This window comes from Xenopus tropicalis, chromosome 3 (assembly GCF_000004195.4).
Source record: "Xenopus tropicalis strain Nigerian chromosome 3, UCB_Xtro_10.0, whole genome shotgun sequence".
NCBI classification, from domain to species: Eukaryota; Metazoa; Chordata; class Amphibia; order Anura; family Pipidae; genus Xenopus; species Xenopus tropicalis.
The window spans coordinates 33,309,328-33,322,455 of record NC_030679.2 but is presented as its reverse complement, the minus strand read 5'-3'; the positions used below and the strand labels follow the sequence as shown (position 1 = coordinate 33,322,455).

Here is a 13,128-nt window from a genome sequence, read left to right as displayed (position 1 = left end):
ATTTTGCTGTTTCATTCGGGGTGACCCCATGATTCTGTTATTCAAGTTTGGGGGATGCAGCTTCAAAGCTGTAAGTGTGGCAGAAGTTTGAAAATCTTCCCTGTCAAAGTCAATGGGAAAATTGGGGTGTTCAGAGCAGCACCACAAAAAGATGGGGGGGGGGGCAGGATCACTTAGAAAAGCACAAGCAACCTGCTCTGCTATAGGGTGAAGAAGTGTGGAGAGTTTGGGTGTTGTACCCTTAAAACTGTAGGAGGAGTAGCGTTTAGAAAATGGGGGGCGCTAAGACAACGAAGAAGAAAAAGAGGAAGAATAAGCTGAAAAACAGTTGAAGAACGGTAGGTTGACTTTTTCAACACAACATAAAGATACGGTTTCATGACAGCCCCTATAACTAAAGATCGGACCTACCATTTTGGTGGACGGGGGGTGGGACTATATAATTTTATTAGGGGGGGTCGGACCGTACCATTTTTTTGGAGGGGAGGGGGGGGGGGTCGGACCGTACCATTTTGGTGGATGGGGGGGTCGGACCGTACCATTTTGGTGGATGGGGGGGTTGGACTGTACCATTTTCTTGGAGGGGGGGGGGGTCGGACCGTACCATTTTTTTGGAGGGGGGGGGTCGGACCATACCAATTTTTTGTACGGGGGGGGGTTGGACCGTACCATTTTTTTTGGGGGGGGGGTCGGAATGTACCATTTTATTGGAGGGGGGTTGGACTATACCATTTTATTGGAGGGGGGTCGGACCGTACCATTTTTTGGAGGGGGGGGGGTTGGACCATACCAATTTTTTTGTAGGGGGGTTGGATCATACCATTTTTGGGGGGAGGGTCGGAATGTACCATCTGGCATCAAACCAATAAAATTCTATAGGGGATATCTGATTGGCTGTTGGTGGCTCCACCCACTTTTTTAAAATTAAAACTGCAGTCCCCTAGTGACTAACTGTGAAAAGTTTGGGGATCCTGGTGTTAATACTGTGGAGAATCACAGCAGGTTGACTTTTCTCCATTAAAAGTCAATAGGTAAAATCGGATTGGCTGTTGGTGGCTCCACCCACTTTTTCTAACCTTGAAACACAGTTACCTGGTGCCTAAATCTGCAAAGTTTGGGACCCCAGTGTTATTACTGTGAGAATGGCAGCAGGTTGGATTTCTGCCAAGTCAATAGGTACAATCTGATTGGCTGTTCACAGCTCTGCCCACTTTTGGGCATCTAACAATCATCATATTTTCATTCAGGCTGACCCCATGACTATGTGATTCAAGTTTGGGGAGTGTAGCCTCAAAGCTGTAAGATTAGCAGCAGTTTCAATTATCTGATTGGCTGTTGTTGGCCCCTCCCGCTTTAGGGTCATCCAACAATGTCGCTGTTTCATTCAGGGTGACCCCATTATTATGTTATTCAAGTTTGGGGGCTGTAGCTTCAAAGCTGTAAGAGTGGCAGCAGTTTGAAAATCTTCCCTGTCAAAGTCAATGGGCAAATTGGGGTGTTCAGAGCAGAACCACAAAAAGATGGGGGGGCAGGATCGCTTAGAAAAGCACAAGCAACCTGCTCTGCTAAAGGGGAAGATGTGTGGAGAGTTTGGGTGTTGTACCCCTAAAACTGTAGGAGGAGTAGCGTTTAGAAAATAGGGGGCACTAAGACAACAAATAAGAAAAAGAGGAAGAATAAGCTAAAGTCGAAGAACTGGGTTTTTTAACCCAACATAATGATACGGTTTCATGACAGCCCCTATAACTAAAGATCAGACCGTACCATTTTGGTGAACAAACTTCATGTTGGGTTGAAAAGCATGAAGTCACTGAATGAAATCTGATCTGTTGTTGGCTCCGCCCATTTTTTCTAACCTTGGACTACAGTTATATAGTAAAACCACTGAGAAAAGTTTGGGGACCCTGGCTTTAATAGTGTCTGAATGGCAGCAATTTAAATTTCCCCACTGAAAGTCAATGAGTGACATCTGATTGGCGGCTCCACCCCCTTTTTCTAACCTGGAACTGCAGTTACCCAGTGACTAACTCTGCAAAGTTTAGGGACCATAGGATTAATAGTTAAAGAACCGCAGCAGTTTAAATTTAAACCAATAAAAGTCAATTAATTAATTATTTGGAATTAATACTTAAATAATGGCATCAGTTTAATATAAACCAATGAAATTAAATGGGTGGAAATGGGTTGGCTGTTGGTGGCTCCGCCCACTTTTCCCAACTCTGAACCGCAGTTACCTGGTGACTAGCTCTGCAAAGTTTGGAGACCTTAGTATTAATATTTAAAGAATAGCAGCAGTTTAAATTTAAACATATGAAGTCTATAGGTGAAATCTGATTGGCTGTTGTTGGCCCTGCCCACTTTTCCAAACGTGGAACATAGTCACCCAGTGACTGACTGTGCAAAGTTTGGGGACCCTGACATTAAACATGTGAGAATGGCAACAGTTAAAATTTTCCCACTGAAAACAATGAAAGAAATGTGATTGGCTTTTGGTGGCCACGCCCACTTTTTCTAACTTTGAGTATGTAGTCACCCAGTGACTGAATGTGCAAAGTTTGGGAACCCTGGCACCTAACCAATAAAATTTAATAAGTGAAATCTGATTGGCTGTTTGTGGCTCTGCCCACTTTTTCAAACCTAAAACTGCAGTCCCCTAGTGACCAATTGTGAAAAGTTTGGGGACCCAGGTGTTAATTCTGTGAGAATGGCAGCAGGTTGAATTTTCCCATTAAAAGTCAATAGGTAAAATCTCATCACATTTTCATTCAGGCTGAGCCCATGACGGTGTGATTCAAGTTTGGGGAGAGTAGCCTCAAAACTGTAAGTTTGGCAGCAGTTTCAATTTCCCCATAAAAGTCAATGGGTACAATATGATTGGCTGCTGTTGGCCCCTCCCACTTTGTGGGGTTTTTTGTTTTTTTAAAAAAAACCTGAATGTGCAAATTTTGGAAAATCTGGCATCAAACCAATAAAAATCAATAGGTGAAATTTGATTGGCTGTTGGTGGCTCCGCCCACTTTTCAAAACTTAAACTGCAGTCCCCTAGTGACCAAGTGTAAAAAGTTTGGGGACCCCGACGTTATTACTGTGAGAATGGCAGCAGGTTGGATTTCCACCAAATCAATAGGTAAAATCTGATTAGCAGTTCACAGCTCCGCCCACTTTTGGGCATCCAATAATCATGCTATATTCATTCAGGCTGACCCCATGACTATGTGATTCAAGTTTGGGGAGTGTAGCCTCAAAGCTGTAAGATTGGCAGCAGTTTCAATTTCCCCATTAAAGTCAATGATTAAAATTTGATTGGCTGTTGTTGGCCCCTCCCACTTTGGGGTCATCCAACAAATGTTGCTGGTTCATTCGGGGTGACCCCATGATTATGTTGTTCAAGTTTGGGAGGTGTAGCTTCAAAGCTGTAAGTGTGGCAGCAGTTTGAAAATCTTCCCTGTCAAAGTCAATGGGAAAATTGGGGGGTTCGGAACGGCGCCACAAAAAGACGGGGGGCCGGATCGCCTAGAAAAGCACAAGCAACCTGCTCTGCTATAGGGCGAAGAAGTGTGGGGAGTTTGGGTGTTGTACCCCTAAAACTGTAGGAGGAGTAGCGTTTAGAAAATAGGGGGCGCTAAGAATAAGAAGAAGAAAAAGAAGAAGAAGAAGCGGAAGAATAAGCTAAAGTCGAAGAACAGTATGTTGGGGTTTTCAACCCAACATAATTAGCCTACTTATGAAGTTCTAAATAGTACTTTCCCTAACATATTTCCTAGCTAGTCGAGCTAGACGCAGCACTCTGTGGTCACCAGAAAACACATTACATCTTGAAGCATTGTGCTTATTCATTATTTACACACCTATATTTATTTCTGAGGTTGGCAGAGCTGTATTAGCAAAATCCCAACCAGAGTAACCATTTTTATTATACAACCACAGACTGACTCATACGGTTATTCATATGGGGCCTCTGCACTGCTAACGTGCAACATAAGGATTAATAAAGTATGCCCCAAAAGTCCCCTTTTCTGTCCTGCATTTGGTCAGGGTCTTCCTTGCCTCATTACGAGAAGGCAGATATAAGAAATATTGTCATTATTTTACTATAGTTGTATGCATATCTAGGAGAGCAAACAAAGATTTCTTGGCTTCCAACAATATCTACAATAATAAACACCCAAATACGACCTTAACTACAGTCCAGGGTAAGCCCCATGGAGGAGAGGCTATTCCTTTTAAGTGCAAATTGTCAGATTTATTGTTTATATAGACTTTTGACACCTTTGTCATTAAAGCATCAAAGGAAAACTATACCCCCTCAATACTTACCCATCAGAGAGTTTATATTATGTTAAGTGACCTATTAAAGAATCTCGCCAAACTGGAATATATATATCAGTAAATATTGCCCTTTTACATCTTTTCCCTTGAGCCTCCATTTAGTGATGGGCTGGGTGCTCCCTCAGAGATCAGCTGACAGGAAATAATGCAACTCTAACTGTAACAGGAAGTAGTGTGGGAGCAAAAGGCAAAACTCTGTCTATTCATTGGCTGATGGGGCCTAGCATGTATGTGTGCCTTGGTTTGTTTGTGTGCACTGTGAATCCTATGATCCCAGGAGGCGGCCCTTAATTCTAAAAATGGCAGTTTTCTATTTAGGATTACCCAATGTCACATACTACTAAAAAAGTTTATTTATATCAAAATGGTTGATAAAACATGGGCTTACATATGAGCTGTTTATGCAATATATTTTTTATAGAGACCTACATTGTTCGGGGGAATAGTTTTCCTTTAAATCACCTTTTATTTACCTTACTTGATCATTTTGATTAATAGTTTACTTTAGCTTACCATCACAAGTAAAATCCTGAATGGCCACGTCCTGGATTGGAATTTCCTTTAAGAAATAAGGTTTTTGACAACGTGGGTTTCCGCTTACGACCCTCTTCTTTCGTAGCCATTTTCCTAGCCATGCAAGATGGCAGTTGCAATTAAATGGATTTGACAGCAGATTGCTAAAATTAAATGGGAATAAAAGAGAGGGAGAGACGTAATTTAGTAAGCCAAAAGGTAGCAAATAGTAAATACGTAAAATTACTAAGGGAATATCCACTAATCCAGTTTTATACACTAGTGTCACATTTCCTATTCATCAGTTTGCACACTATGGGGAACATTCATCAATGTACAAAGAATTCGTATTTTTCTAAGTTTTAGAACTGTGCGTATTTTCTGCGTTTTTTTTAGTTAATTTGCACTATTTTTTTGTACTTTGCGACAATTTGTGCGATTAAATCGTATTTGTTGCAACTAGTACGAAAGTTTCGGATTCATTCAAGCTTCGGTATCGTGACTTTCCTTGGGCCAGGTTGGAGCTGCAGAGTGCCATTGAGCCCTATGGGAGACTTTCCTTGGGCCAGGTTGGAGCTGCAGAGTGCCATTGAGCCCTATGGGAGACTTTCCTTGGGCCAGGTTGGAGCTGCAGAGTGCCATTGAGCCCTATGGGAGACTTTCCTTGGGCCAGGTTGGAGCTGCAGAGTGCCATTGAGCCCTATGGGAGACTTTCCCTGGGCCAGGTTGGAGCTGCAGAGTGCCATTGAGCCCTATGGGAGACTTTCCTTGGGCCAGGTTGGAGCTGTAGAGTGCCATTGAGCCCTATGGGAGACTTTCCTTGGGCCGGGTTGGAGCTGCAGAGTGCCATTGAGCCCTATGGGAGACTTTCCTTGGGCCAGGTTGGAGCTGCAGAGTGCCATTGAGCCCTATGGGAGACTTTCCTTGGGCCGGGTTGGAGCTGCAGAGTGCCATTGAGCCCTATGGGAGACTTTCCTTGGGCCAGGTTGGAGCTGCAGAGTGCCATTGAGCCCTATGGGAGAATTTCCTTGGGCCAGGTTGGAGCTGTAGAGTGCCAATGAGCCCTATGGGAGACTTTCCTTGGGCCAGGTTGGAGCTGCAGAGTGCCATTGAGCCCTATGGGAGACTTTCCTTGGGCCGGGTTGGAGCTGTGTGATTTGTGTGAGTTTTCTGCGACTTTTCCCAGTTAAGCAAACTAAAACTTGCATCATTTCCAGTTATGGGAATAGATTTACTGTACCTGGAAAGCACTAATATTTTCTGGATAAATCTGGCCCAACACTAATTTTCTTTGATTAGGCCCCCTACATGCGCGGTATGCGCAATAAGTATCAAGTCTGATCAAAGGCATTCGCTAAACGCAGATGATGATTTAGGCTGATGAATAGGGTGACCACAGGTCCGCAATATCTATTACAACCCTCTAACACTTACTTAAGGAAACTGATTGAATAAGTGCAATTAGACTGTCAATGTGTGTGGCCGAATTGAATATTATTGATTATTTTGCCCTTGGCCTAGTGATGGAGTCACAATTGATTTTGCTTATATATCTACAGCCTAAATCAGTTGCAGGTTTCACACCAGAAGAAACATAGCACTAGCGCCAGGGTTCTTGATATGCTTTACACTGTGTTGATACAGGAATCAGATTTTAGAGAGAAGAAACAACATTGTAAAAGGTCAAAAAATCAATTTTCCTCTTAAAATGAGTGTTCCGATAATTAAACAATTTCATTGAAAAGAATGGAAAACTAAACAGCAAAATTGCTGCCAGGGCTTTATAAAGAAACTTCTTGATGTTAATTTTTTTTTTTTTTCCATTTTTCCATATTTGGGATATTTTTCTCTGTTATATTTTATTGCAACTGAGTGGTTGTGACCTTAAACACTTTGCATTGCAATGAAGGCAGTTGCCATAGAAACTGCTTGTGGTAAGACAGTTGCCAAGCTTGTGAGGTCAAGAGAATCTAACAACTGCTTAGATAAACATGCGGAATTCATCTTTGTAATGGTGCTCTGACCGATAACAGATGTGCGCACTGCAGCACCCAATGGAACAGCATCTGAGATACCACAGTTAGAATCATGGGATATCAAGTAAATGCTTCCTTGCTGCGCAATTTCAGAAGACAGAATATTTCCTGTTAATTCTCTTTGGCATATGTGCAAGAAACTCACCATATTATCCATTCATTAATAATTCTTTTAACCCGCTAGGTGCAGAACACAGCCACATAATAGGGCTCATTTACGTCAGCAAGTGTAGTTGCGTAATGTTTCCCCCAGTCACTTGTGCATTAAGGCAATTTAATTAAGGTACTTGCATCAAAATGTGTTCCTTGCACCTCTGTAATTTCGTTAAGGGTACTGCTGCTATAAGGTGAGCTGACTTCAGGCGGCAGCACCCCGCAAGTTACCAGTGGAAAAAAGCTGCTCCCGGTAACTTCAAGAACCAAAATTTCGATTTTTCAATCGAAATTTTAGCAACTGCGCTCTCTGCACAATGTGATCCCCCTTTGACCTGTGCCAAAGCTTCAAGTGGCAGGCAAAAGGGGGCAGAGTCGGAACCCCAACTTCGGGTGGCCAGGGGCACAGAATCACCAGATTGTTGCGCTCAACTCGACTCTTTTCTTGAGAGAATCGGGCACAGATGCCACTCACAGGCTGAACACCGGAAATTATGCCAGGAGAATTTCTGTGCTATTGCGTCCGATTTGCAATGAAATGTGAATGCAGTTGCCTTAATTTTGCCAGTCAGATGCCACTGCTTCACAAAATGTTGCATTGTGGGGAAAAAACATGGCAATTGAGCTCAAATTTGCAAAACCCTCCCTGCACATGCAGATGTAAATTAGTAGTGATGAGCGAATCTGTCCCTTTTTTGCTTTGCTGGAAAATTTGCAAACAGTAAACATTTGTGTAACGCATGTTACTTTTCCCATTCCAATGCAACTTTTTTTTGAATGTGTCTTTTCTAGCTCACGAGTCACAATACATTGGAGTCTATGGGCATTTTTTCGCTGCTAAATCTATACCTGCTGAAAAATTTCACTTAAATAAGGCCTAATGCCTTAATGCTGTAAAAACATCATGTGATAATAAAGTGTGGCATATCGCATGGCTTGGTAATAAGAAAGGAAGGGTGTATTCCTTTGTGAGAACATTCACTGTAATTTCCCATTGAAGTCAATCTGGCGAGCTCAGTCTCCCCAAATGAAATATAAATGACTTTGTGCGATACATTCATTAAGAAGTAATACTTACATGGTCGACAAAGACACCAATGTGTTAAAGGCTCCCGGAGTAATGGTTGTAATGCGGTTGTCATAGAGAGAGAGCAGCCGCACAGAGCTCAGGCCAGTAAATGTATCATTATTAATACAGCTCATCAGGTTACTCCTCAGCATTCTGAAACACAAGTCATAAGCGCAGGAAACGTAAATTATCCATGACAGTAATACACCTGGCAAGATATTCACTTTAGTGAAACCATGTATTTTTCAAGCACATTACTTGGCATACAGCTACACCATGGGATATTGCCTATAAATGTTTAACGCAGTCATATAGAATTAGATGTATCCTTGAGTTATCTTTGTCAGAAATAGAGCAGTGTGCAGGGATATACATTGGGTCTGTCTGCTTTTTCTTAGGTTTTTCTCTTTTTCAGACACTGAATGATCTGAACCATGTGTGCCTTGTTTCCTAAGGTGATGGGGCAGATTCACTAAAAATTCAGACTGGGGAATCATAAAGTATTATGTGGTATTTTACAAACATTTATTTAAAAACTTCAAGTGGGGATTAATGATTAGGACAAATCTTTTCTGGGCTGGAACAAATCGTTCAAAAGCATAGAAAAGAAGTTGTTACATATATGTACAGTAACAAAAACCAGTAAACATGGCTATTTTGATATATGTAACCAGTTTTATATAGTGTGATTGGATAAATGGCATGGCAGCATTCCACTGGCACCTTACAACACACAATGGGCTTGTTTGCTCATTTTGGGGCAGATCCAATTCAGTAAGACAAAGGGTTTATCACATGAAAACTCGTGGATAAGATTCAACTTGAGGTGCAATTCAATTCAGAAAAAAATTATTTCAAAGGCTATCATGTGAAAACTGCATTAAAATCTATAGGAAAAAATGGAACTGAATTAGGAGAAAGATCTCATCCATAAGTTTTCACATGATAAAGCATGAGATAACTTTTACTCACTAAATTGATTCTGGCCCTTTGTTCTTGGAGAAATGACTGGCCGTTTTACAGCAACAGTAGTTATGGTACCAATGCCAGAAAAACAGACATCAAATATTATACTCCACTAAAAAACCTTTGTCCTGCTGAGCTTTTACATACACTGACATATCGTTTATACACTTTATGATCCAGCTATTCAGGAGGTCCCAGCACCTACTCTGCATGTTAGGGGACTTTTTTCCTTTGTGAGTTTCTCTATTAGACCCCTGCCTTAAGGAACATTATTTATTGTTTCATTTATTCTTGTGATGCTGCTCAGTATATTGCTACACACGTTACATTAATACAATATACAGTATAATAGGGTAAAGGGGTAAAGCAACATGGCCAAAGTATTATGCACAGGATGTCCTGTCATTATGTGCCCTTCGGGGCTACAGGTTGGTTTTCTGACTAGTTAGCAAGTATGACCAAATAAATGTTGAGTAGGGCAGCTTTACATGTCTTCTCTTTCTGTTCTTGTCCACCAAACAAGACAAATAACAAATAATATTTATAACCTAAATGCCACTTACATGCTACAGTAATTGTTTGGAATTACTTTCTGTTGGGGTTCCTCAAGGCTCTGTCCTGGGCCCCTTACTATTTTCTCTCTATACCTCCTCACTTGGCAAACTAATCAGTTCTTTTGGCTGTCAGTACCACCTCTATGCTGACGATACTCAGATCTATCTTTCCTCTCCTGATCTCAACCCAGAGCTTCTAACTCGCGTCTCTTCCTGCCTGTCCGCTATCTCCACTTGGATGTCCCAACGTTACCTGAAATTAAACCTCTCTAAAACTGAACTGGTTCTCTTTCCCCCATCCAACGCCCACATTGTTCCCGAGGTATCTATAACGGTTAACAATTCTACCATCACCCCATCTTCCCAGGCCCGGTGCCTTGGGGTTATCCTTGATTCTGCCCTGTCCTTCACCCCTCATATCCAATCACTTATCAAATCATGTCACTTTCACCTAAGAAATATCTCCAAAATCCGATCATTTATCACCCAAGATGCTGCCAAAATTCTTATTCACTCTCTTATAATATCTCGCCTGGACTACTGTAACTCCCTATTAATTGGCCTTCCCCTCCAAAGACTGTCCCCTCTCCAGTCCATAATGAATACTGCTGCCCGGCTCATACACCTCTCCAACCGCTCCTCCTCTGCCATGCCACTCTGCCAATCCCTGCACTGGCTTCCCCTACCATCCAGGATAAAATTCAAGCTATTGACCCTCACATTTAAAGCAGTCCATAACTCTGCCCCACCCTACATCTCTGAACTCATCTCTAGGTACCATCCAACCCGCTTGTTACGCTCCTCTACTGACCTGCTCCTCAACTCCTCTCTCATTCCCTCCTCACACGCTCGCATTCAAGACTTTGCAAGGGCTGCCCCGCTTCTCTGGAATTCGCTCCCACAAACTGTCAGACTTTCTCCCAATCTCTCTGCCTTCAAGAGATCTCTAAAAACACATTTATTTAGAGAGGCTTACCCTAATCTAGTTTAGCAATACCCTGTGCCCCACCTCTCACAACTCTGGTCATGCCCATTCCCACACCTTGTGTCTCAACCCTTTCTCCTTGTAGATTGTAAGCTCTTTTGGGCAGGGCCCTCTTCACCTCTTGTATCGGTTATTGATTGCTTTATATGTTACTCTGTATGTCCAATGTATGTAACCCACTTATTGTACAGCGCTGCGGAATATGTTGGCGCTTTATAAATAAATGTTAATGTAATGTAATGTTGAACTATTAAGGGGAATGAAATAAAAGTTGTTAATGGAAAATTTTTTTGTATCAGTTTTCCTCATCTGTCAGTAAAAGAAATACAGGTATGGGACCTGTTATCCAGAATGCTCGGGACCTGGGGTTTTCCGGATAAGGGATCTTTCTGTAATTTGGATCCCCATAATTTAAATCTGCTAAAAATCATTAAAATATTGAATAAACCCAATAGGTTTGTATTGCCTCCAATAAGGATTAATTATATCTTAGTTGGGATCAAGAACAAGGTACTGTTTTATTATTACAGAGAAAAAGGAAATCATTTTTAAAAATTAGAATTATTTGCTTACAATGGAGTCTATGGGAGATAGCCTTTCCATAATTCATAGCTTTCTGGATAACGGGTTTCCAGATAAGGGATCCCATACCTGTTCTGCAAATATTATAGTGTGTGCCAGTGCCCAGCGTATGTAATAAAACTTCCTAATAAAAAAAGTCCTAATTTTTGCATCAAAAGATTCATGCTTGCAATGTAATAACTGTCTAATGAAGTCCATTACATTGCAAAATTCTATTTTTTTGCTTATTTATGCAAAAAAAAAATTATGTTTACAACTTTTATAACTTTTCCCCCTTTTGTCCTAGAAATAAATAACTGAAGATGTATAGGTTGCATTTTCCACATTAGCTGCATCATTCCACCAATTTTCTCTATGTACAAACTTTCATTTCCTATAGTTTACATAGTTATTTGTTAAATACAGTTCTAAGGCAGATTTTACTCTCCCTGGGACTATATACATCTGTTTGAGCAGGTTCTCCAAGCCTCCTGCAAGCTTTTGTTTCCTTCCTAGAAAATATGTCTGTAGCATAGATGATGTTTAGAACAAAGTTAACCATATCCAACTGAGCCCCATCAACACTCCTGTAACAGATATACACATGTTCAACTCACAGCGTCTTGAGGCCTACCAGGCCCCTAAACATTCGTCCATGAACGGATTCCAGCTGATTCCCTGTCAGCATCAGCTCTTGCACCCCGGCAGCTCCGTCAAAAGCACCCTCACGGATATCTTTGATCTTGTTATTACTTAGATTTCTAAAAAAAGGAAAAGATAAAATATTCTATAATGCAGCAGTAAAAGTAATTTTTAAAAAATAAATACAGTAAAGCAGCCACTCTGCCTGGAAATGTTGTTATTCTGTTTCTGGAACCTTTTTTTTTTTTCATTGGGAATGTTTTTACCCAGATGTTATAAAACTACAATCATGTAAATAAGAGCGATGCAAGAGCACAGCGATGGTTGAAAGAGCTAATTTTTGCGGTTTACACAGACCAGGAAGCAATATATATATATATATCACTAAAAAGAGTAATTATACAAGCCAGCGAAACCACAGTAATGAATACAGTAAATCAAGAATGTCTCTTAAACACAATAAACTTCTGTGATATTACAAAATGTTTACTTGGTAATGAGAAGACGCGTGTTTTGTTTGTAGTTTTCATTCCTTCATTGAAAGAAGCAATTTGCTGAAAGGCCATTTTGATTTCCATGAGTCATTGCAATATTAGTAAACAGGGAAATGAGGCAATTACATGACACAGTGTTTTAAATGCACGCTGCCTTAAATGTATGGTTTATGTTTGCTACTGAGCATATTAATTCTCATCATTGTGGCCAAAAAAGGTGGTCTTTGCAATAAGCAGTTTCTTAGAAGCTTTTATGTTGTATAAGGGGCCCTGTTTAAGGAATTTGGCACCCTGTTTCCCAATTAAAAGAAAAGCCAGATAAATTGTCCGATTATATGGGGCCGATATATCAAATTTAAAGTTTTTAGTTTTGTCTTTGAGAAAAAATCCTGAATATAAAAAGATGGCAATTTTAAATTTGTCAAGTTTAGAGTTTTTTTTCTTAATTTGAATAAACAAGAAATGTTACCAAACTTGAATATTTGCTTAGAATATAAAAAAGAAGTATGGTAAGGTAAGGTAAAAACGAAGTAAGCTTTATCAGAAAGGTCTATGTAAATACAGACATGAGCACTCACAGAAACGCTGCACTGAGTTCTCTGTCAAAAGAAACAAAGAAACACAGGATTTCTTGTCTCCTTTTTTGTAAACATGTTCTTCAGGTATCTAACCTCTTAGAAAAATCCTTCATTCCCAGGGCCAGAGTCTATGGCAGCTCTCTCCACTATTCCCCTCTCCTGCACCCCCCTCCCTTAGGAATGTGTTATCTGAGCTATAAGGGCTAGAGCTTGGAAGCTAGGAAGCTATGAACAGCAAGCTAAAATGG

General features: G+C 40.8%; 1 protein-coding gene across 1 annotated transcript in view; it reads right to left on the bottom strand.

Annotated features, from left to right (window-relative positions):
* The window catches only part of slit3 (slit guidance ligand 3), a 382,174-nt gene that overhangs the window by 60,457 nt on the left and 308,589 nt on the right, over window positions 1-13,128 (bottom strand). Inside the window, 3 exon segments of the mRNA NM_001079270.1 lie at window positions 4,843-5,006; window positions 8,110-8,253; window positions 11,784-11,927. Of these exon segments, the coding sequence (NP_001072738.1) occupies window positions 4,843-5,006; window positions 8,110-8,253; window positions 11,784-11,927 (452 nt within the window).